At 44.0% G+C, this 24,297-nt stretch overlaps 2 protein-coding genes and 1 long non-coding RNA gene across 3 annotated transcripts in view; 1 reads left to right on the top strand and 2 right to left on the bottom strand.

The window, feature by feature from the left end:
• Positions 1-1,618, bottom strand: part of PABPC1L (poly(A) binding protein cytoplasmic 1 like) — a 33,125-nt gene extending 31,507 nt beyond the window's left edge. Inside the window, exon 1 of the mRNA XM_079979277.1 lies at positions 1,601-1,618. The gene's annotated coding sequence lies outside the window, so the exon portion shown is untranslated. The remainder of the gene's footprint in view (positions 1-1,600) is intronic.
• LOC307218075 overlaps positions 1-24,297 on the top strand; it is a 343,388-nt gene that overhangs the window by 124,993 nt on the left and 194,098 nt on the right. The window lies entirely within an intron of this gene.
• Positions 8,513-21,661, bottom strand: YWHAB (tyrosine 3-monooxygenase/tryptophan 5-monooxygenase activation protein beta). The gene is made up of 6 exons (XM_079979973.1): positions 21,472-21,661; positions 13,876-14,177; positions 13,201-13,324; positions 11,226-11,389; positions 10,756-10,851; positions 8,513-10,341 (listed from the first exon to the last, which is right to left on the bottom strand). The coding sequence occupies exons 2-6, from the start codon at positions 14,167-14,169 to the stop codon at positions 10,285-10,287; spliced, it is 735 nt and encodes a 244-aa protein (XP_079836099.1). The 5' UTR covers positions 14,170-14,177; positions 21,472-21,661; the 3' UTR covers positions 8,513-10,284.

Raw genomic sequence — 24,297 nt, 5'->3', positions numbered from 1 at the left:
CCAGCAAACTGCAGGGTTACGTTGTGTGACTTGGAAACTATGGTTCTACTCATGAAGCCTAATAACCACATTAGCCTTTTCTGCAGCCCCATCACACTGCTGACTCATGCTCGAGATCCTTCTCACAAACTGCCAAGGCAGGTATTTCCTGTGCTTTTAGTGTGTCTGCTTAAATCCACAATTTCACTTGTGTCTCGGCTGAAAGGTGGGGGAGATGAGGTAGGAAACAAATCCAGAAAGCCAATTTCAAATTCAGTATGTCTCTTACTTAAAGCACTAGTGGAGCATTAAACAGGCTCAACTTCAAGCTGCAGTTCTTTGCACACTTAATTTGGGAACATGTTCACCTGAAATCTTGACTAAGAGTAAACATGCATAGAACCTGACTATACATGTAACAATATACTGCCTTTTTGTGATTTCCCAATCCCTCCCACCAGCCAGCTTTCCCCTCAAACCCATAAAGCACTCACATGTGACGCAAGGCCGCCAGCAAACATTCACCTTCAGTGCTGGTCCTCCCTAATGTGGGAGCAGCTCTCAGAAATACATTGCCCCGCCCCCTTCACTCATAGGTGTGGCCAGCCACTTCCTGTAGCACCACCACCTGCTCCAACCATTCCAGCCATTGTTGGGGTCCGCTAATCGGGTCCAAGCTGCCTTGGTCACTGAAAAGCCAATAAATGCCATAGACAGAGGAGATTCCCATAATCACTCGTTTATTCAGCTGCTCGTGCTCATTGAAACAGGACACCCTGCCTGGAGACCTTGAAGGGGAGAGTAGCCTGGCAGAGGGAGGATTTTCTGAAAATCGCCTAGCAACGTTATCTGGTCTTCACGTATTTGTGGCTCACCCTCTTACATTCTAAAGCAGGTAGTTTTTTACAGATGCAAAATGGCATCAGTTAGGCTAACCGAACAAACAGGAGAAGAACAGGCCTCTGTGGCTTTTCCTGAGACCCCACACCATGCTGCCAGCCCCTCCAGAGTTAGAAGTACAGGGCAAGGCAATAAAACCAGTTATTTTGTTAAGTGTTCAGGGTGGGAAGCTGGGTCTTGTGCTCCGGTGAGCTTCGATGCCAACACCAGCAGTGAAGGTTGTCACCCACTCATTTATAAGAAACTTTGTGGATTCAAAATACTACAAAAGAGACTCCACCCTCTTGCCTACTCTGCAGGTTTGTTTTCAAAGAAAGTGGTACTGGAATTCAACTCTGGGATGAAAGCTATGCACTTCCCTTCTAAAAACTAGGGGTGGGTGAGGAGAGGGGTCGGCTGTAGATTTTTGGGGTTTTTTTTAAAAATATAAACCTAGTCTGTATAGATTTTTGTTTAATACTAATCTGTGCTTACCTAGTTCTACTCACGAGCAGAGCCAATGAAATTAATGAACCCAAGTTAGTTTTGTTTAGTTATTTGGACCATTTATGTACCATTTAAACAAAACGGAGGGGGTGGGATTCAACTATAACAAGCCCCACTAGTAGAAACTTGTACAAAGACGATCACTAGTACAACAGAGCTCCCCCACCCCACCCCAGAACAGTATGCAGGGGGAGGAGAGAGCAGATGGTTGAATCAGGCAATGAGAAATGCTTACACTGACAGAGCAATCTTCTTGGCCCTATGCTGAATTCCTCCCTCTGTGTGGTTTAAGGACCTAAGAAGGGATTGCTGGATCAGGCCCATCTCACAGTGGCCAAGCAGGTGCCTATGGGAAGACCAAAAGCAGGATACAGTGGCATATCATGGGTTGCCAATGCTCGGCTTCCCCAGCCACTCTGGGCGGCTTCCAAAAAAAATATTAAAATACTGTAACACATCAAACATTAAAAGCTTCCCTAAACAGGCCTGCCTTCAGATGTCTTCTAAAAGTCTGGTAGTTGTTGTTCTCTTTGACATCTGGTGGGAGGGCGTTCCACAGGGAGGGCGCCACTACTGAGAAGGCCCTCTGCCTGCTTCCCTGTAACTTGGCTTCTCGCAGTGAGGGAACCGCCAGAAGGCCCTCGGTGCTGGACCTCAGTGTCCGGGTAGAACAATGTGGGTGGAGACGCTCCTTCAGATATACTGGACCAAGGCCATTTAGGGCTTTAAAGGTCAGCACCAACACTTTGAATTGTGCCCGGAAACGTACTAGGAGCCAATGTAGGTCTTTCAAGACCGGTGTTATATGGTCTCGGCGGCCGCCCCCAGTCACCAGTCTAGCTGCCGCATTCTTGATTAGTTGTAGTTTCTGGGTCACCTTCAAAGGTAGCCCCACGTAGAGTGCATTGCAGTAGTCCAAGCGGGAGATAACCAGAGCATGCACCACTCTGGCGAGACAGTCCGCAGGCAGATAAGGTCTCAGTCTACGTACCAGATGGAGCTGGTAAACAGCTGCCCTGGATACAGATTTGACCTGTGCCTCCATAGACAGCTGTGAGTCCAAAATGACTCCCAGGCTGCGCTCCTGGTCCTTCATGTACATATGTACATTCAAGTCATTCTGTTTTTGGGATAGGCCACTTCCTGGTTCACATGGAGAAGTGAGCACAGACCAACAATAGAAGTGCACAGCTGTATTCGGGCACAACAGGGTGTTGAAATTTTGTGCCCCTAACAATTTAGCACCCGGGGCAACCACCCCTGTGCCCCCCAGATACTACACCACTGGTAGGATCTGGGACATTCCCACCTGTGATTTCCAGGAATGGTCACTGGGGGCACATTGCCTCCAGCATTAGATGTAGTACATAGGTTACAATGACCGCTTCCCACTTAAAACGGGGGGCGCCTTTTGCGTGGACGCGTGCAGCCCTGGATCTGGAGTGGCCCCATCAGCATAGGCTTTGCCTTCCCTCAGGTGGGATACCTGGAGGTCCCCGCCTACCCCAGTGAGTTGTCCAATCCCATCTGGGGGAAGCGTTGCCAGGGAAACCAGGCCAGGTAAGGGGAGGGATTACCTGCCCACACAATAGAGGGTGGATCTTAATTGTTAATCCTCACTTGGCTCCAGAGCTTCTCCCACCCTACCCACCCTCAGTTAATGTCTTTTGCAGGTTAACTTTTCTTCATAGGTTTTGCAGGTTAACCTGTCTCCACAGGTATGCGGGCGCTGCTATGATAAGGTCGCTGTTAAAGGGCCGGAAAGGAATTTCCCTGCATTGGCAGGTTTCGCCTTTCCCGTAGCAAAACGTCACAACTTTGGCGGTATCAGGCCTTGGGCGGAATCCTTTAGTCCATCTTCCTCTTTGCGGCGGCGATACCAGGGTTCCCCGTTAAAGGGGTTTTGAAGGGAGGCTTTGGCCGTACGCCGAAAGGTCGTCATTGCTCTCCCCTGCGGCGGCGTAACGGGGGCGGCTATCTCTGCTTGAACATATGTTCTCCAGAGCCGGCCCACCCCCCCACACACACTGGATAACCCTCATGCTCCCTAGGTCCCCGGCTGGGGACTAGGGAGGGAGAACGCCCAATGCCTGAGCCAAGGTCTACCCACATTTGAAATTTAATAAAGTTGTGGCCAATTTAATCCCATAGCACGTTGTCTAGAGTCGTTATTCCACATGACGGGGGGACCGCGCGGGATCTGGGGACTCCGCCTGTCCACGCAATAGAAAGTTGTAGCCAATCAAATTCTACTCAAGAGTACACCCATCGAAATTAAGTGATCCATGCCCGTTCACTTCAATGGGTCAACTATGAGTAGGACTAGCATTGGCTCCATCCATAGGTTAAAACATCCTTAATAAGCAACAAATATGAGAGAATCAATACATTCTGTAAAGCACAGTTAACAACTAAAGAGAGCATCCTCTTAAGAATCAAAATAAACTTTCTGCATAAAAACCAGCTGCATAAATAGAAGGAAAGTTCATGGCAAAATTGTCCTCTAAGCATAAGGAAGTAAAATATTTAAAATGAAAAGAAACTAAAAAAATATAATCCTGCTTTTTTTTCAAAAGGTTTACTCTTAAGTATGACTGTTCGTTACAGCCAGTTGGAAACAGTCACTTGACCTGCTTCCTAACAAACAATTAAACTATGTTGAATCCTATGTACTAAAAGTGAATTTGTTTTTTTTAATGCCTGTTCTTATGTAGCCAGAATAACACCATCTATGAACAAGAGGGAGGTAGCAACAAGTTTAGAGGAACCACAATATGAGCAGGAATGCAAAAAATGATTCAGGAAAAGTAACACACTCACCCCCAAGTCAAAGACAACTCAAATATGACTGAGCTTGCTGAAATAGTGGGGTGCAGGAAGGGTGAGGTAGAGACAAAACAGAAGGAAAGAAATGGAGTTTCTTGAAACGGGTGTGGCTGGCCAGTCAGACGATAGGAGTTGTAGTCCAAAACAACTGGAAGGCACCTGGATGGGAAAGAGCTCCATTGAAAGCCTTGGGACTTACCGTATTTTTCGTCCCATAGGACGCTCCGTCCCATAGGACGCACCTACTTTTTTGGGGGGGGGGGAAATAAAGGAAAAAAATTTTTCCTTTATTTCCCCCCCCCCCCAAAACCAGGCCGGGGAACAGTGGGATGGCGGCGCTGCGCCTCCCCGCTGTCCCCGGAGCTTGTGGGGCTGGCCGATGTCTGTCCAGCGCGCGGGGCGCTCTGCTTCAGGGCGCCATGCGCGCCGGGCGGCAGGCTGCTATCCGCAGGGTGGGGAGCCCTGCGGGGAACTCCTGCAGGGCTCCCCACGCTGCGGATGTCTGTCCGGCACGCAGGGCGCTCTGCTTCAGGGCGCCGCGCCCGCCGGGTGGCAGGCTGCGGACACCTGCGCGAAGCACGGGGCGTCCTCCAAAGGGCGCCCCGTGCTCTGTGCTGCCGGCTGCCGCCCGCAAGCCCTGCGCGCCGGTGGGAGTTTCCCCGGGCGCGCAAGGCTTGCGGACACCTGCGCGAAGCATGGGGCGTCCTCCAAAGGGCGGCCCGTGCTTCGCGCTGTCGGCTGCCGCCCGCAAGCCGGGCGCACCCGGGGGGAGGTCCCCCGGGTGCGCAAGGATTGCGGATAGCTTCCTGGAGCCTGGAGAGTGAGAGGTGTCGGTGCGCACCGACGCCTCTCGCTCTCCAGGCTTCAGTGAAAGCCTGCATTCGCCCCATAGGACACACACACATTTCCCCTTCATTTTTGGAGGGGAAAAAGTGTGTCCTATAGGGCGAAAAATACGGTACTTCTGAGTAACATGCATAACAATGAACTGTGTGTTCTGTATGTTGCTGCATTGACATTTTAAAACATTTACAATACGTTCTTCAGTTGCCACAATAGCAAACAAATATATCGTTCTCCAGGAGTTAGGGACATGCACGAAACAAGCATTAAAAGATGGGAAGACACAGATTTCAGTCTCTCTTTTTTTCATTTGAACAAAAATTCAACTCGATTGTTAGTAGAACCTTTAAGCAATTTACATATGCAAGGAAAGTTAAAGTAAGCGTAACCCTTGGGACTTCCCTAGAAAGAGTGAAGAGGTAAATCAGACACCGAAAATGTTTGTATGTTTATTTATTTCACAAAATTTACATACTATTTGATTTTAAAACCAAACCAAACAGCAAAGCGGTTTACAAAAACAAAGCAATAAACTAAAAACCAGATTAAAACACATGTCAATGTTCTACATATCTTGCCTAAACAAAAATGTTTTGAAGCAGGCACTGAAAACAGTACAGTGAAGGCACCTGCCTAAAATCAATAGGCAGGGAGTTTCAAAGTGTAGGGGCTGCCACACTAAAAGAATTTCTTACAGATGCAGCGCTTTCTAAACTTTATGTATTACTGATAAAATGTCATTCCCCCTACTCAGATGAGACTGCGCTTCTAAGAAGCTGTTGAGGGAACTTCTCTCCCCATAACTGTTGTCCAATCTGCATCAACTGGCTGGGGTTAAGTCTCAGGCTCTGTTAACCAGATTCAGTGCCTGAATGCCACTAGACACAGAGCCAGTGAAAAATTGCTATCAATTTGCCTGCCATGCTGCTCTCACTAAGCCTCTGAACCGGACATTTTTTTAAATCTACCATCTAAATAACTTTTATTAACATTTATTAAAATATTACGTAGGGTTTTATCTAATCAAGTCACACTTGGGAGTAGGATCCATTGAAACCAAGGCCCTTAAGCTCATTAATTTCAATAAACGTACTTACGACTTACTTGGATACAACCCACGATCTTTTACACCCTCCTGGAATGCCTATCTGTTTCACCCAGGACGGATGTTCCTCTCACCCCACCCTAATGGCCCAAATGCTTATCTCCCCGCACATTTCAATCCTGAACACAATAGCAAAAGATGCTGCGTGGGACAAAAACAAGTGTCGACAGCAAAGAGGGCTCTCCATGTCACTGTGGATGGGTGAGAAAGAACTTGAGCAATCATTGCAGGGGAAATAAAAAGGACCAGTCCTTTGGTCCCTGCTTGCATCCATCATCTCCATAGCTCCTGCATCTGATGAAAAAGGCTCATGCCACAATAACTTTGTTACACCACAAATCTTGTTGCTGGAGCTGTAACACCAAGCACACTTTAAAGCATTGTCTCCAAGCATCTCTTCTTTCAGCATATTTCCATCGCTACATCAAGTCATACTACTTCATAGCTACTCAAGCTACCTTTCCATTTTCCTCTCTGCACATGGGCTGTTCAGATAGCCATTGGCTTCCAAAGGCGGTTTAAGTTGTGGCTTTTCTGTAACAGCAAAAGCAGCTCGGGAACTAGAACAAGTCTTTCAAAGTCTGGCCATAACATCGCTCTCATTTTCCTATGAAGGGTAAAGTCCTCAAACGGAAAAAACACAGCTGACTGGCAGCTGTTTGGTATCGCAGCAAGTTGCTTTTCCACATTGTCTAGACGAAAAGCTGTTTTAGGCAGTTATCACGTTCTTCCCTTTCTGCTCTAAGACAAGTACTCTACACTTGGGCATGAGCCAACAACATACAGAGACAAGCAAACGAATTGTGGAACGTATCTGGAAGGCTAGCTTACATTCTGCAGAAATTGAAAGCACACTTTTTGTAAGCTGTGCAATTTCAGGCTGCAAGTTGGGAGGGCTGCATCTTTGAATGCTCAATTAAAAACAACCCTTTATGCATGCAAAACAAGTACATTAGAGTGAAGGATTCAGCCTGGCCTTTTAAACCAAACAGATGGAGTCTCCTTCATGAGGAAGTACTGAAACACACAGCTCATTATCTGCACTCTGAAATGGTAGCGCAGGAAGTGTGTTACTGTTTGGTGCCAATTTCATGCACTCAACACATTGGGAGAGTACAAAAGTAACCTACCCCTTCTGAAATCATCAGTAAGTGTAGATTCAACATTAAGGGCCCATCCAGACTTCATTTTGTGCTGTGCTTTCCAGGCACAGGTTCATGCTTTAAAGCACCGTATCTGAGAGTTTTGATTTTGGCATTTTGCCCAGGAACACTTGTGTTTTTCCACTGAATAAAGTGAACAGCAATCTGCAGAAAACCTGTTTGCTCCAATTCAGTGGTAAAACACAGGTTTTCCCAGGGAAAGGGCAGGGACAAAAAAAAAGTCTGCTTGGACAGAGAGCTTTAAAGCCTGAATCTGTGCCTAGAAACACGACACAAAAGGAAGCCTAGATGAGCCCTTCTTAGTCTTTGTAGGAACAGAGGTCCTTGCTTTTGGCTACATTTCTTACCATTTGAAAGAACCTGTGCACTTTTTCTGCAGGGGGAGTTCAAGCATCTTTTCATAAATGAGATCAGAAAGATCCCTTTAAAGATATTACGAAGTGCATCAGAAAACTAGAACCTCACACTGTATTTCTAATAGGAACCTTGGAGCTGGTGGTACTAATAATACCTGGCAGAATAAGATATTATTCTAATAATGGAAAAGAATCAAAAGTCTAAAGGAAGTACAATTTAGACTTCTGCAGCAGAACTATTCTAAATACAATTACAACCCACATAGTGCCATTTAGACCCTTCAATCACTTGCACCTACAAGCTGAATGAAGCTTTATTTGCACCAGCCGCCGGTCATAGCTACTTGTACTTATAGGACAAACCTTATTCTTAAAGGATTTCATAACGAAGGTAGCTTTTGAATAATATGAATTCATGCTTAATGTCAGAAAGCTAAGAAATCAAGGGCCACTTGAAGCCATTTCTGTTCAATGTTACGTCAAAACCTTTCTGGAAGCTAAACTATTTCTAGAACCCAATGCTACTTTAATAAGGAATAATGCAGCATGTTTTATGATATTCAAAATCATTCACTATTGTCTAAAAGAAGGCAGATGTCCAGTAGATAGGCTTGGATGCTGTAAAGCCTTGCACAAGGTGTCTTCTTTCACTCTTCCTGTGAAACAGAAATGACCAACTCTATACAGTTGTGACGAGGTGGTGGGGTTTTTTTGGTGTGTGTGGGGGTGCAGACCTTACAGGCTGCTTTAGCAGTTAAGCAAGCTACGAGACATAAAACAGCACAGTCATTCTACCGCCATAGTATTCAGCCATGGCAATAACAAACAAAAGTGTAAAAAAAACAACAGACCACAACTGATAAAACTTTTTATTGTCTTTGAATTCTTTTACACTTTCCCGATTGTGTAAGGTGAAACTAGAACTGTTTTAAAAGACATACACAAATCTAGTACATCAATAACCAGGTATTTCTTTTTGCTATACTATTCTCACAACCACGTGTGTGTGTGCTAGGCAATACAACCGTCACAGAAGCAAACTTTAGGCAAAATACTGGTCAGTAGAAACAACGCAAAAAGAGCTACCAGATATACAGACAGGCTCGGTTCCACATTCACTACCGCATTTATCAAGCGCCAAGTATAACTGCACAATTTGTTCAGCTAGTAAGAGGGGAATTTTGAAGTCAGTGCATGAATTTCTCTCTTCAGCGACAGATGAAAAGACGAACAGATGGATTCTATGATCTAAGCGGAATGCTATAGGCAGAGGAACGATACTAAAAAGATTGAAAAGGGTGAGTATTCAAATCTTTCCTCTGCATTATTCATGCAACTCCTATTGAATTCTGGTATTTGACTGGACAGGTTTATAAACAATTGAACATTTGGAATTTCAGTATCTCAAGCTAACAATTAATATGCATGTTTATGGTCTGTATTCCTAAGGCAGCTATGGGAAAATGTTTAACAGGATCTTGATTGTGACCCAGGAGTGGGTAGATGCCAAGAGCTGAGAACTACAGCAGCACTGGCAAGCCTTCAGCATCTAAGTGAGACCTGTATTCCAACATATTTAAGCCGCTCCCATCATCAAGGACTTAACAGCATACACAAAGGACCTCAGGCTTTAAACTGAAGCCGGAATGGGACTGGGTGGGAGCACACAATCCATGCAAAGAAGAGCTCTTTCGGATTTTTCAAAGGGACAGGCCTCCTCCCTGAAGTGAGGAGGGAGATTAAGAGTTTAGCATTTTAAAGTGGGAAAACAGTTCTATTTAGCATGCCTACCCAGCAACTAATAAGGCCATAAAAACAGAAACATCCTGTTGAAATTCCATGGTAGTGCTCTAAAAATTCACTACCAAGAATAGTCCATATTGTAAATATGTTAACTTATTGCTGTGGGAAGGGGCTTGACGATGTCCACAGAAAGAGGACTGGATGTTTCTCCATAGACAAAGCCCCAGTATTCTGCCACTGTTAAGGAGTCTGGAACTTAGGCTGCCGGTTTTTTTTCTGCTTTAAATTGAGGCCTCAGAAAATGTTTACATTTGACATGAGCATTTGGCTAAAAAGCAGCATGTCCAGCATTATTATTTCAAAAACAAAAATGTCTGAATGAATGTGCCTATTAAATTCACAGAAGTGAACTACTGAACTGGAATGCCGCACAATAGATTGTTTCCCTTCCATGTTGCAGTGTCACAATATAATCTCTATAATTTTCTGTACAACTTTACAACAGAATTGTACTTCGACTACTTTGATCCCAGATTATAATCTTTCCAATGAATTACATGATTCATATCTACTCTTCCATCATTTCGAGTTTTGTAAAGTCAACTGCAATCGCAAAACCCATAATCACAGTGTTCAGTTAAAAAAAATATAAACACAGTAATCATAATTGTAAGTGTTCATAATAGGAAAGGTTCAAAATGCCATTGCTCAATTGATCTCCATTTTATGTACACAGAACACCAACCAATTGTTTTTACCCCACAGACAGTTTGCTACGTTGAGGTTGTGAAGTCGATGTACTATTCTTTTTGCTTGTCGCACAAAGGGATATAACGTGTAGGATACAGAGTGACATTGAACATATAGTGAAGCGTGACAGCCATTAGTTCTCGCCCTCCCCAGCTTCCCCTTCATCTCCCTGGTTTTCCGATGTCCATAGCTGTAAGAAAATACAAACATGTTTATGCTGAAAGCATGCAGTTAATTACATTGGTCTGGAAAAAGGTAGTGGGGTAATTTGTTTCAGTAGAGCAGTATTATTTGAGTAGAAGAGTTAATGAATGATGAACTAAAGACTGGAGATTAGATGAAGTTAAACAATGAGTACATGAAGCCTGCAGGAAACACACAAATTTGTTAGCTGCCTGATAAGGGCATTTGGCTAGTTTTCCATTACAGGTATGACTGCTCCACACACACAATGCAGTCATTCTTTCATATGGAACTAACTTTGTGCTACATCCAAAATAGTTTGTAAGGGTGCAATTATCAACCATTTGTGGGATGGCAAGACTTAAAATTATAAAACACTGCATCATTTAAAGTGTAGCCAGTTTTTCGAAGAAATACTTACAGTAAGGTTATCTCTAAGTAGCTGCATAATCAGAGTACTATCTTTGTAAGATTCTTCATTCAGTGTGTCCAGTTCAGCTATTGCTTCATCAAATGCCTAAACCAAATTCAAATAATTAATTCGCTTTATTCTGCTTCTGATCCTTCCTGCCTTAAGAATGTTTAACCCATTTAATTTCCAAGCACAGATAGGGCTAGCTAAGTGACGAAAAACGCATAACATTACACTTGTGTTCATCCAGGTTAAGACCCAAGACAGACTTCCTTAGAATATAAAAGTGCCACCTCTAATTTCAAGTGTGTTGTTTTAACTTAATAATTAATCTTTCTTCTGAATAATATAAAAGAGCTCCTAGAGCTCTCCGACATGATTTATTAAGCCATACGTTTCTAGTTGCATTCACAACTGTTCAACGTGTATCTCAAATTTGTTTCCCCATAACCATTCTTGACAATATTAAGTCTATTTACCGTCTTTGCCAGACTGCAGGCTTTCTCTGGTGAGTTTAGTATCTCATAGTAGAACACAGAGAAATTAAGTGCCAGACCAAGTCGAATAGGATGTGTTGGTTGCATCTCTTTCTTGCTGATTTCAAATGCTTCCTGATATGCTTGCTGAGAATTTGCTACTGTTGCTGCAAGAAAAGATGGTGATAATTTTAATATTTCCTGACATGGCCAACTCCAAGTCAGAAACATTTACACAGGTGCCTGCATAGAATAGGGCTGAACAGTGATCTGTAGTGAACATTTTGTTACACACAAAAACAGTTTTTTTAGGAGCCTGAAATGTTTCCCAAAAGACTGCTGAAATGTTACCTTTTTTGTACTTGTTCATAGCTTCAGCACCAGTTTGCTTTAAGACTGGCCATCTTCTACCTAGCAGCAGGGACACTGTGTGGCAAGATTTGGCTATGCATAGTCACTGGCAACAACCAAAGCTCAGAGTGAGAGCAACTCCAACTCAGAAAATATTGTCTTTCCTTAGAATTAGCTAGTTTGTCCTCAGGGTCATTACATTGACTGGTTTGTCAGTGTTGATATGATGGGAAAATACATGAAGAAAAAATGTTGTCAAAGTAGCAGCCTGTCAAGGCCATGAGGGCAGGGGCATAGAACTACCAGAGTCTTCTTTGTAGTAGAGGAATACATTTTGCAAGTATCGCTCAATTTCAGTGCATCCTAAACAATAAAACCTTAGATTAAATACACACACATTTAATATGGGGGGGGGGCAATTACAAATATGACGTTCTACAAAGAGTATGGCCTAACCGCTTATATGTGAATATCACATGAACCTAGCTGTAAAACATTTCCTATTCTATCTTAGCTATTTGATCCAGAACCAAATTCTATTGGGTCTAGAAATTCTATCGTAGCTATAAGTTGTGTCACATATTAGTTAATACTGTATAGTAACATTTGAACACGATCCCTATATCTAAAAACTTTACAAGGTTCTATATTTGGTGATCTTCCAAGAACACTACAAAGGTTATTGGGGGGAAGCAAAAAAAAAAAAAAAAATCTATAGCAAGAGTAGGCTAAACGGTGAAATGCCACTAGCCTTGTATCAGGTACAGACATATTTGTTTAACAACCAATTCATAGACCATCTAAGGTTTTACGGCACACAGATCCAGCATCTGTGACTACAGATTAATTAAATAAGATGCAGGTACAAACTGTGACTTTATAGTCAAGATAAGTACAAGTAACTTATACTTTCTGCTTCCCACACTTCTAAGTTCTGAAATGGAACTTCCCACATCTTTCCTTGTGGTCAGAGGTTCCATTAGGAGCCTTTGCATTCAGTTGCAGCAGAGATGTAAAGGCCTGGAAAAAAGTAAATGGAAGAAAGAGTACACCCCCCCTCAAAGATTTCTTTTCAATGGGAAATTTAGGGAACCTTTTGGGGGGGGGACTCCTATGGAATATTTTCTTTCTTGGAATGAGTGAAATGCTTTTTTTAAAGCTTTACTTACTCAAAATGTGTAGTAGGAAGATTTTCATGAAATAATTTACAACACTAGAAAATTTTAATTTCTGTGTATATTGTAGACATATTCAACTCCTAAATCCAATATAAATCCTCACCTAGAGGGAACTGCTGTCTTAATGGAAGAATGCAGAACACCCATTCCTTGTGATTTGCTGTTACCTCCTTTTAGTAACCTCTAGTCAAGTTGGAGATACTAAAAACAAGTATCCTGCAGCAGCAATCCTTTCAACCTGGCCCTTCCACGGTAGTCAGCCACCTTATGGTTGAATACAACAGGAAGCCAATGGTTCTTTTCCCTATTCCTTTGCATTCAGAACATCTGATTTTCTCAGAATACTGAGACAAATTTATTGTGAGATCAAGGAGCAGTTTAATAATACCACACACAGTTCTTGTAGAGAATCATTAAGGCAGGCTTCTGATTTTAAGGTAACCACCTACTTTGCTTGCTTTCTCCAGATGCCACTTCTGAAAGGTATCTATAGTAATCTCCTTTCATTTTCAAATAGAAGACTTTGCTTTCTGGCTGTGTGGCATTAGCAATAAGGTACTTATCCAGCAGTTCCTGAAAGACATATAATCACAAGGTTACACACATTCTCCTCAACTGACCCCCTTTATGTGTACATCTACAATTTGAGGGCCTAACCTAAAGCCTTCCAGTTGTTGCTGAATTACATGCTCTAGCATAGCCCCACCCAGCATGGCCAATGACCAGGAATGATGAAAGTTGTGGTTGAGCAACATTTAGAAGATCAGGAGGCACCAAGTTCTTTTTTAAAAAAACTTTGGAGATGAGACTCTGGTGGCTTTATATACAAGATCATATTTCTTTTAATTCATTGGCTAGATTATAGAAGAGAGGTTTATATATGTTTTGTGTTGTTTATAGGTTTGGTCCATACAAGTGTACACATCGTCTATCAAGTATCAAATAAAAATAATTTTTTACACCTAGCATATAAACAACATAATTACAAAGCGAGGATCTTTGGCTGTTGGACCAAAGTAGATCCTTAAGCAATGAAACTGTGCTCCTGCCTTGAGCTCACAAGCTTCCCAGCAGATGGAGCCCCTTAACGTATGCTGCTATATCCATTCCTACTAGACTATTACCAGAACATCATTGCAGATGTCCTTCAGTTCAGCCTCAATCTTCTCACGATATTCTCTTCCCATCTGCTGTTTCTTCTCATTTCTTTCCGTCTTCTGTTCAATGCTGGAGATGACACGCCACGAAGAGCGACGGGCACCAACCACGTTCTTGTAGGCAACAGAGAGTAGATTCCTTTCTTCATTGGACAGCTCATGTCCCTGCTCAGTGACAGCCTTCATGGCAGCAGCCATATCATCATAGCGCTCTGCCTGCTCAGCAAGTTTGGCCTTCTGCACCAACTCACTTTTATCCATGTTTGTTCCTAAAAGGGAGAGAGGCAAGAGTAAAAAAGGAATGTTTATTTCCTGCAGCAGACTATGATTTGATAGGCATAAAATACAGTAAATCTGAAAGTAAAGCATCAGGATGTGGGTTATTCCAAAGTGACGACAAGGGAAGACTCCAGTACTCTTGACATAGGAGTAAGTTTAAAAATCCACCAATATAATAGGGTAGTAGAGTGTGGCCCTTTCAAAGTAACAAAAGGAAGAGTCTTGTGCTGGGATGTAGCATCTATGAGTGGTTTGTTATGAACTGCTCTCCTGCCTGTCACTGATCCTCTGTAAAATTTGACCTGTTCAACAGCAACTTCAGGAATGATTGTATACACACCATATTATTCTGGGATAGCCATCTCTGACTACATCTAACAGCGCAATGTACACAACTATTTCTATTTTAATCTCTACAGAAGCTTGTGCCACAATTTAATTAGATGTATCCTTCTTGAGGCAAATGATACTGAGCTCGGATAGCTTTACCCAACTGCCACTAAACAGAACAGGTTAATCTCCTTGCTAACCAATGGCTCCTTTTGTATGAGAATAAACTAACAAGGCAGCCCTTCAAATGGGATACAAGTAACTGTGAGCAAACTCACTTCCCCCTTCAACCTAAAAGCAACCCCTGCAGAGAACACTTGTGTCTCAGTTCTAAAGACTTGCTCCTTGCTCCTTTGCAGCAAGCAACAATGTCATTTTCCAGCACCAGAGCACTGAAATGGAATGATGATAGACTGGTTCTCAGGAGCTCCGCGCTGGACCAAATTTGGAAGGTTTAGAAGTTGTCATAGTTGAAGACCATTTCACACACCACCACTGCAGAATTTTATCCAAGACCACTACAAAGTACAATACTACACTACTTATAAATCATTATCTAACACTTTGCAAGTCTCTGCCCTTCTCAGCAATTTCCCGCTTACAGGATTCCCTGCTGAATTTGCAACACCAGCATTGTTATTAGGTTTCTTTTCATTAGAAACAAGAACTGTTTCCTTAGGAGTATGCATTACCTGTTCCCCACAAAAAAAAAAAAACCCTTCAGAAGGTAAATCAATTTATTGAAGGGAATATGTGCAAGTATAATGGCACTTCAGAATTAAAGAGAAGTAACATGCTCTAGGAGAAAAGTACAGAATTATGGGGAATGGAAAGACCACTGTAGTGCACGACAAGAGTGATGGGCTGAATGAACTAACACTGTACTACATGCAGCATCAATTTCATGTAAGCAATTAATGCAACCTTTTAAAACATTTAAACCAGCCTTTCTCAACCTTGGGTCCCTGAATGTTGATGGGCTACAGCTCCAATGATCCCTAGCTAGCAGGACCAGTAGTCAAGGAAGAGGCGAGTTGTAGTCCAACAATATCCATGGACCCAAGGTTCAGAAAGACTGATTTAAACAGTTGATGCAGGGTTTGATGAGCTGGATTGAAACAAAAATGAATAGGGATTAACCCTTTTTGGACACGACCCCAACACTTCCCCCCAAACACAAAACATACATTGTTGTTAGCTCCCAGAGGAAAGCTCCCATTGACACCAATGGGAGCTTCCCTCCTAGGGCTAATAGCAGCTTGGGTGAGGATAGATTTATAGTGGAATCACAACAGTGAGGAAGGATTAAACACACACAGTCCTGATCCTTACTCAGAAAGCCCTGCGGCAGCTTTTTTTTAAAAAAAATTCTGCATGTTAATTGCTTACAAACAATTAACGTTATTTCTAGATTTTGAACTTAGTCATGTGGTTAAAAACCCTCATTCTTGCCTGACAGGTACAGCATGTCTCTTTATCTGGCATGATGGGAACTGAATATCTGGATACTCATTTTCAAAGCTGGTGACTGGGGCACAAAGAACTCACACCTGTTTAAGACGCCTGAGAGTCAAACTCTCAATTGTGGATAGCCACCAGTTTAACACAATATGCAATAAAATGACAACTGCTCTTATATACTATCTTCACAAGTGCAATAAATACCTGGACTCTGATGTGTTAGCTCAAGCAGATTTCATTCTTAAGGCTATAAAAACATTCCAACATTTAAAAATTCAACATAAAGCTTTAAAACTTTTACTCACACTTGCTAACTTGCCTTGATGGAAAATTTGCTACCATACGGTTGCAGCAAGCATTTCTGTGCACAAACAGAAATGCAACAATACTTAACCTTCCTCCACCACCTCACGCAGCACCTACACACCTTCCAAGCTCCAGGAGGTGGGGGATCTTCCAGAGCAGGAAAATGAAGTCTCATTGCATGAAGAAGTTATCTTACTCAAAGTATTTAGAACTGTCTAATAGGGCATGTTAAAGTTACAGATAGGTAGCCGTGTTGGTCTGCCATAGTCAAAACAAAATTTTGTTTTGGGCATGTTAAAGTTATTTATATTTGAATTCATTCCTTTTTCAGGAGACATGTTCTCTCAAGTATGTGAGCAATCTGTCTGGGTCTACATGAACAAAGGAACAGTTTGAATTTTCTTCATTGCTTACCTTGTTCAGACAAGAGATGAATGCTCTGTGGTCACTATGAGGGAGCTTGGAAAAGGGGGAAGTTATAGAAGGATCTCTGAACAAAAGATTCAATGCCATGACAGAAGCAGTATCTCATAGGAAAATCTACCAAATTTGGCATGATTCTCCAGACAATCCTGGGTACTGATTATGTATGGAGAACACAGAATACATGTAAGATTTTAGCACTTTGAAGGAGACTTCTGATTCTCAGATGTTTCCATCTGAGAAAAATCAGTGAAAACCACTGGAAAGTGCAAGTAACAACAGAAGCTGTTCCAAGGTTACTCAATTGGTACTGAAGGATCTTTGAGGTAAGTCACACTTTGGAATTGCAATTATAAAGACACCACTCATGGCTGCTTGTAGTCTGTTGCTTCTAATTTCCATGAGCTACACAAGACATCAAAACAGATGCAAAATAATGGCACGTTAAATACTGTAGAAAAGGGAAATTGGCAGAGAAGTATCTGACTGGCTTAATATAGTAAAATGGAAACACACTAGCATGAAGTGTTTCAAATGACCTGGGTATTGTTTTTAATGCAGAAAAGTGACAGAGATTTTTTGGTTAATTTTTAACTAGCTCTAATTAAACCACTTAAGAGACATTCATAAAATGAAGTTGTCATTACTAGCTTTCCACACCACCAAAGGAGGGGGGATGCTTCAAATTCTCTTCTCTTAAAAACGCCATCTTCAATCCATCTTAAATAATAAGGGTGGCAATCTCTCTCCACCATATTTACACTTTAAACAAGAGCTGCAGATGACCAAAATGGGTGTTAAACTAACATTGGAATATATTTGTTTTGAGAAAATTGTTATCTGCTACAACCAAAGAAGGAAAAAGAGAGAAAAAGCTCTACAGCAACACTCCAGTTCTAAAACTTTCATTTTAAAATTCAGGAAACCAGTAGCTTTCTGAAGGCAGTTGGGGGGGGGGGGGGCTTCCTTTATAATTCAGTCACAGACATGCTGACGCAACAGCAACTACAGTATTGACAGATATTGTGGATTATGGGAATGCTCTCCCAGCAGGCAGCACAGCTGGTGGTTACTTTTCAGAGGGTACAGAACACTATGTCCCTGAAGCCCCTTCCAATATCATAGCAAAAACTCAGCTTATCTATTTGCAATAGGTTTCTTGCACATAGCTGATGTGTGGTCTTTTATGTTGACCACAGCCTGGTGAAGAACACTGGCCACTATTATACTGATTATTCAATGACATTTGCCAATATGGACTGTAAGACTATGTTGTACTGGACATTAGGAAGAATTGATCACCTTCTTTCTATACATGTAAAACCATCTTAATGAAAAGAATGTTCAGGTCATTGTGACCATTATTTGGATACATTTCCATTAAAGCTGAAAGTTACCACCCAATGAAATCAATGACCTTAAGTTAGGCATGAGTAATTTAAATACATTTATTTCAATGGATCTACTATGTATGACTTATTTCAATGGATCTACTATGTATGACTTAGTTGGATTACTACCCTAAGACCATAAATGAAATGTCATATTTTTGTAATAATAAAAAAATAATGTAATAATCTTCATATTGGGAGATTTTACTATGTAATTTTAACTTCCCAATATTTCATTTCCTGTTCATTTTTTAAAGAGCTCCCAACCATGCTGATATTAATTCATCTTTACCACAAGCAGCTACAGCAAGGTCACTCGCAACAGTAAGCTGACTTATAGGCTTTATCAAGCATACCAAAAAATGTCAGTATACTTCTATCAATGCAATTTGAAGTGGCCTAGGACTATGGTATCTACAGAATCACCTGCTCCCATTCAAATTTCTGAGAAATCTGTTTAACTTTGGTGGCCTCCGCTGTGTCACCTTGCTGTACTGATGTGTGATGTATGTGCACAAGAGAGAGCCTTTTCACTAGTGGCACCAAGATTGTGAAAAAGCCTTTCCAGAGAGGCACACCTGGGTCAATCAATGCCTGTCCTTTAGGAGGCATGGGACACTGTTTTCTACCAGCATACTTTTAATTAAATATTGCATCTTTTATATTGTTTTAAGCATCAATCATTTTATTTGTCGTTTAGAATGTTTTTAAAAATGAGCTGCCTTAACTAATTTTAGAACGTGCTTCTTGTTGTTGTTTAATAATTTCCAGCTCTTCATGACCCCATGGACCAGAGCATGCCAGGCACTCCTGTCTTCCACTGCCTCCCACAGTTTGGTGAAACTCATGTTGGTAGCTTCGAGAACACTGTCCAACCATCTTGTCGTCCCCTTCTCCTTGTGCCCTCAATCTTTCCCAGCATCAGGCTCTTTTCCAGGGAGTCTTCTCTTCTCATGAGGTGGCCAAAGTATTGGAGCCTCAGCTTCAGGATCTGTCCTTCCAGTGAGCACTCAGGGCTGATTTCCTTCAGAATTGATAGGTTGGATCTTCTTGCAGTCCATGAGACTCTCAAGAGTCTCCTCCAGCCCCATAATTCAAAAGCATCAATTCTTCAGCGATCAACCTTCTTTATGGTCCAGCTCTCATACTATTAATTGTGCAGAATGACTATTTTGCAATGGACTTTATAATCTTCACTATATTCACCCTAGTAACTCCAAGGGACTCTCACAGCAGAGGCACCCTAGGTAACATTGGCTTTCCGTTTAGCTTAAATAAGTTATTATCAAATTCTAGGCTCCTTGTGCAGGGAGTAGGGGCACACAGAAACCCTGGAAAGGTGTGTGAACTGAATTCTGAAGAAGTTAAAAGCCTACTTCCTCTCACTAGTCAAGACACTGAGGAGAGAGAATTGAACACCCTCTAAGGGTGGTTCCCCATTGGATTTGTGATGGTGACTGCTCTTCCTCATGCTCTATCATCCCAGATTGAGTTGGAAAGAGCTGCTGATATATGTGTGTCTAGTTCTAGGAGTCAATAGATTAAAGTACATTTATATCCTGCCTTTCGTCCATGTTCTCAGATTCTGTTGTGTTCTCTACATCTCCCTAAAAGTAAGTCTTGGATTAATAACCCTGTTCACAAAGAGACCAAGCTGCATGTAAGCAACTGCATTCAAGGATCTCTACTATGGAATTGAGGGGTTGGTGAAAGCTAGCAGGGAGCAGGGTTTTTGTTTTTTATGGATTAGTGATGTGGCTCTAGGCAGTTAAGTTTAGACTAGAATGCAATTAAAGTGATATAAAGAATTATAGTAGCACCTTGGGGTACGTTACCCTCACGTAATGTAAACTTCAGGATGTGAAAGCAGGAACCCCGGAAGTGTTTCGCTGTGCACGCATGTGCAAAAGTGGTCTACCGCTGCACGCGCATGTGCAGAAGCGGTCTACCGCTTCTCCTCTGGTTGCGAAAACCTCAGGATCTGGCCAGACCTTCGGAATGGATCCTGTTCGCAACTGGAGGTACCACTGTATGTGCAAGACCCACCCACACATTCATTATATTCAAAGTATGATACACAATTTTTTTTGAATAAGATTTTTATGTTGGTCACACACATATTTTCTAAATTACAAACATAAGTAATTTTTTTGACATAAAGGGTTTTAGAGCTCAGATTCAAATTTGGTGCATCAGGTAAGTTTGGCAACAGCAAAAGAGGGAGTAAGGGATTTTTGTAAGCCACTCTTAAAAGCTTTCTTCATTAAGTGGCAGGGTAAAGATGCTGCAGCCAAACAATGGTCAGTTACCATTTCCCCAACAGAGCTGCCATTGAAGTTTTGGTATAGCTAACCAGTAAGAACTACTATTCCCTAAAAGCACAATCAAACTACTAGTGTTAGCGAGCCGGCCATTTGGCACCTGGAATACTCCTTACCATTCACTCTCTTCCCTCACCACTTGAACAGGTATTCTGAAAACACAAATGCTATTGATCTCACGCCTTTTAAAAATAAAATACAAGGAATGAAAGGAAGAAATCAAGACTATTTTAGCAAGGAGAAACTGTGTGTAGTTGCAAGGGGTAGACGAACATTCATGTAGAAAAGGGACCAAGCCTGTAGTCATAAGCCGTGGAAGCCCATGAGGTTTGCTTCCAGGTGAGCTTACTTAAAGCTGCTTTGGCACAAAAAATCCTGTCTTTTCAGGTGGGCAAAGCCCCAAAGGCTGGATTGTGCAAGTGTGTGGTTTGGTTTTTTAAAAAAAGGGGGAGGGGGCACCCCGCCCACTCCCCTGGCCGCAAGGGCGACCTGAACCCTGACGGAGCCGGGTTGTGGTGGAGGCCCTTTCGCCAGAAGCGCGGCTAAAAAAGCGAGCAGCCCCACCTCTGGCTCGTTCCGGACAGGTGAGCCCGCCCAGCCCCGGGCAGAAGGTGGTGACTCAGCCAGGGCGGGGCCGCTGGCAGGCGAGGTGACGCCACCGGGCGGAGACCCTGGAGCGGAAAAGGGGGCGAGGTGGGGGGGGGGGAAGAGGCGAGAGCCCCGCTGCCAAGGAGGGGCTGCTGCCCGTGCCCTCAGTCCGCCGCGTAGGTGGGGTGCCGTCTCAGGACCGAAAGGCGGCGGCGGCGGCGGCGGTTCCGCGGCCTTCCTCAGGCCTCTCTCCGGAACGAGCCGAGCCGGAGGCAGCCCCGTCCTCGCTTCCGAAAGCAGCCGGGGAAGGGAAGGAAGAGGGGACGGAGGGAGGGGCGGGGGAGACCTCGGCTCTGCCCTCTTTCCCCCCCCCGCTCCGCTGCGCGTGGGGGCGGGGAAGGGCAGCTGCACGCGCGACTCGGGCCCGGGTGGGGGAGGGGATTCCGGCGGGAAAACCCGCTCACCTGACGGCTAAGGCGGAGGAGAAGGCGGCTCACAGGCCTCCGAAAAGAGTCGTCGTCCCCCGGGAGGAATGAGGCGTCTCTCGGCGCGCGGCAGCCCGCTCCGCTCTTTTCACCACAGAGATACACACCCTGCGGCTCCTGCAGGCACTTCCGGCGCCGGGGCCACGCCCTTTCCGCCATGGACACGCCTTCCTCCTTCCCTCCCCCCCCCCGTCTTCTCTCTCTCTCTCTCTCTCTCTCCCCCGCCCAACTCCCCGCGGCGTCTCCCGCTTCCCCTATTGGACTGCCAGGGCCGCGGAGGGGAGTGGGTTGGGAGGATGCCGCTCCGTAGCCATGGCAACAGGCCAACGGCTTCCAGGCCCAGTTTGGGGAGGCAGAGAGGGAAGGGACGCTGCCAGCCACCCATACACGCACGCGCACACACACACACACTCCGCTTCCTCCTACGGCGATGCTTCCCCTCCAGAGTCCACCCCCCCCCGTTCTGCCCTGTCTTCCTGGTGCCGTGTCAGCCAGGTGCGGGGTCCGCTCAGAGGCAGGAGGTGGGCAAGAAAAGGGATCATTGCATAGGGAACAAAGGGAGAGGTTATCTCTCCCTCTTCTCCGCACATGGCGCCCATCCACCCCCCCCCGCCTCCTCTCCTAATGGTAGCTTCCGCTTTGGCGCGTTCCGCAAGCAGCGGCTTGCGTGGGGCGGACAGAAGGTCGTGTGCGCGTCCCTTCAGCGATCGCCCTCAGGGGAAGGGATGCAGCTCGGGGGTAGGGAGCAGAAGTGTTGCAGGTTCAATCCTGGCACCGCTGGGAGCCTCCCTTGCGTGATACCTTGCTGCTGACAACCAGAGGAGACAACAGGGTACACGATGGACCGACTCAGGGAACCAGGCAGAGGGCCTACTCGGTAGTGGCACCCACCCTGTGGAACGCCCTCCCACCAGATGTCAAAGAGAAAAACAACTGCCAGCCTTTTAGAAGACATCTGAAGGCAGCCCTGTTTAGGGGAGTTTTTAATGTTTAATAGGTTATTGTATTTTAGTGTTTTGTTGGAAGCCGCCCAGAGTGGCTGGGGAAACCCAGCCAGATGGGCGGGGTATAAATAATAAATAATAATAATAATAATTACTTATTTCCAAAGCAGAGTGTGTGTCTTGCATGCAGAAGGCTTCCGCTTCAATCCCTGGCACCTCCATCTAAATGCATTTGGGGCAGCGGTGGCAAAGAACGCCCTGCTTGCCTGACCCCTTGGAGAGCCTCTGCTAGCCTGGACGAAGCCTAATCTGCTATGGCAGCTTCCTATGTTCCCATTTGTTTTACTTACTACTCAGTGAGAAAGTGGCAGGTGACTTGCTGCCTCTTCCCATGTACCTGAACAGCTTATAAATCTAAAACAATAAAAAAACTCTTGCGGCACCTTGAAGACCAACGTATTTTATTATGGCATCAGCTTTTGTTGACTAGAGTGCACTTTCATCGGATACACGGAAGCTTATGCCGCAGTGTGAGTCTTTTAAGGCACCGCAAGAGTTTTTTTATTACTTCTGCTGCAACAGGCTAACCTGGCTTAGCCTTCTGGGAATAATGAATCAGTCACTGCTCTTAGATGGTAGCAGGACCCCTGTCACCAAGTGCATGACAAATAGAAATTCAAACGATGAAGCCTTTTTTTTGGTATGGGGTATGCTGTACTAGAAATAGTGGCAGCATTGTATTTTTTGTATTTTTGTTAAAAATACAGAGCTGCTGCTAGGACAGGAGCGAGGGCAAGGGGAGATGGCAATGCTGCCTCCAGCTGTATTCATTTCTTCAGTGTGTGTAACTCAGTCGATGGAGTGGATGTGTACCAATTAGGACATAACATCCTCCAAACGTATCTTCACTGTAGCAGGAATGCCTTTTTCACTTCCTCCAGTAGGACAGCATTGTAACTGTCACACCTCTGTGGCTAAAGGATGAGAGATAAGCCTGGTTCGGCTCACCTAGCAGAGGCTTTAGTAGGTGACCTAACTCCCTTCCCTAGACATGCTAGCTAGAATAATGTTTTTTTTTTTGTTTTTTTTTTCATGATTTGAGCAGGTGTGAGGACCTTCTGGCTTGCCTAATGTTGGACTTAAGCTCCCATCAGCCCCAGTCAGCATGGATGTCCTAACCTCCACTTGTAAACACAGTGTTCAGACTCTGCACTCAATTATTGCCAACGGTTTTCTTCCAAAAAACATTGCACAGCTTAAACATCAATCAGGTTACTGGTTACACAGTGCAGAAGTTCAAAGTGGAGCTCTAAGGTACCTGGCAGGAGCTAAGACATTGCCTCAACACTTGACACACCTCCCTGGCTCTCCTTTTGAAGAGCATGGAGGACACAATCACACAGGTCCTGTCCCAAGCAATGGAACTGGAGCGAGAAAGCAAGTGAGCACTCTTGCAAGTTGGTGGTAACTGCTCAGTTGGTGCTGTTGACTCCTTGGAAACGGAGCAAACTGTCTTACCCAAGCTCAGGTCAGGCCTCCCTGGGTTAGGCAGCTTTCCTTTGGTTGGGAAATCCAAATGCTGCAAGGCAGAAGCAGGCCTGAGTAAGTAAACCACTTGACCCACAAGAGGTCTGGAGGGTGGTATCACAACAATGGGCCTTTTCTGCAGCTGTTTCTCATTTGTGGAATGCTCTCCCCAGGTAGGTTTGGCTGCTTGTTCATTATACACCATTATGTTGTGAACCGTCCTGAGATCTACTGGTATAGGGTCGTATACAAATGTAATTAATAATAATAATCAAGGTATGCACTTCCCAGACCACTTGGCCCTTCCTCAGCATCGAGCTTCACAGTCCCATCC

This window comes from Podarcis cretensis (genome assembly GCF_951804945.1).
Source record: "Podarcis cretensis genome assembly, chromosome: 6".
In the NCBI taxonomy this organism is placed as follows: Eukaryota; Metazoa; Chordata; class Lepidosauria; order Squamata; family Lacertidae; genus Podarcis; species Podarcis cretensis.
The sequence above is the reverse complement of the archived record's forward strand: the minus strand, read 5'-3'. Positions and strand labels throughout refer to the sequence as shown.

Excerpts from the sequence above, each read along its gene's own strand:
- YWHAB (XM_079979973.1), bottom strand. The coding sequence starts at position 14,169 with ATGGATAAAAGTGAGTTGGTGCAGAAGGCCAAACTTGCTGAGCAGGCA. Across the intron at positions 11,390-13,200 it reads ATCTGGAGAAAGCAAGCAAA|CAACAGTAGCAAATTCTCAG; the intron begins GTAGGTGGTTAC and ends CTTTTCTTGCAG. Across the intron at positions 10,852-11,225 it reads CCTGCAGTCTGGCAAAGACG|GCATTTGATGAAGCAATAGC; the intron begins GTAAATAGACTT and ends AATTTGGTTTAG.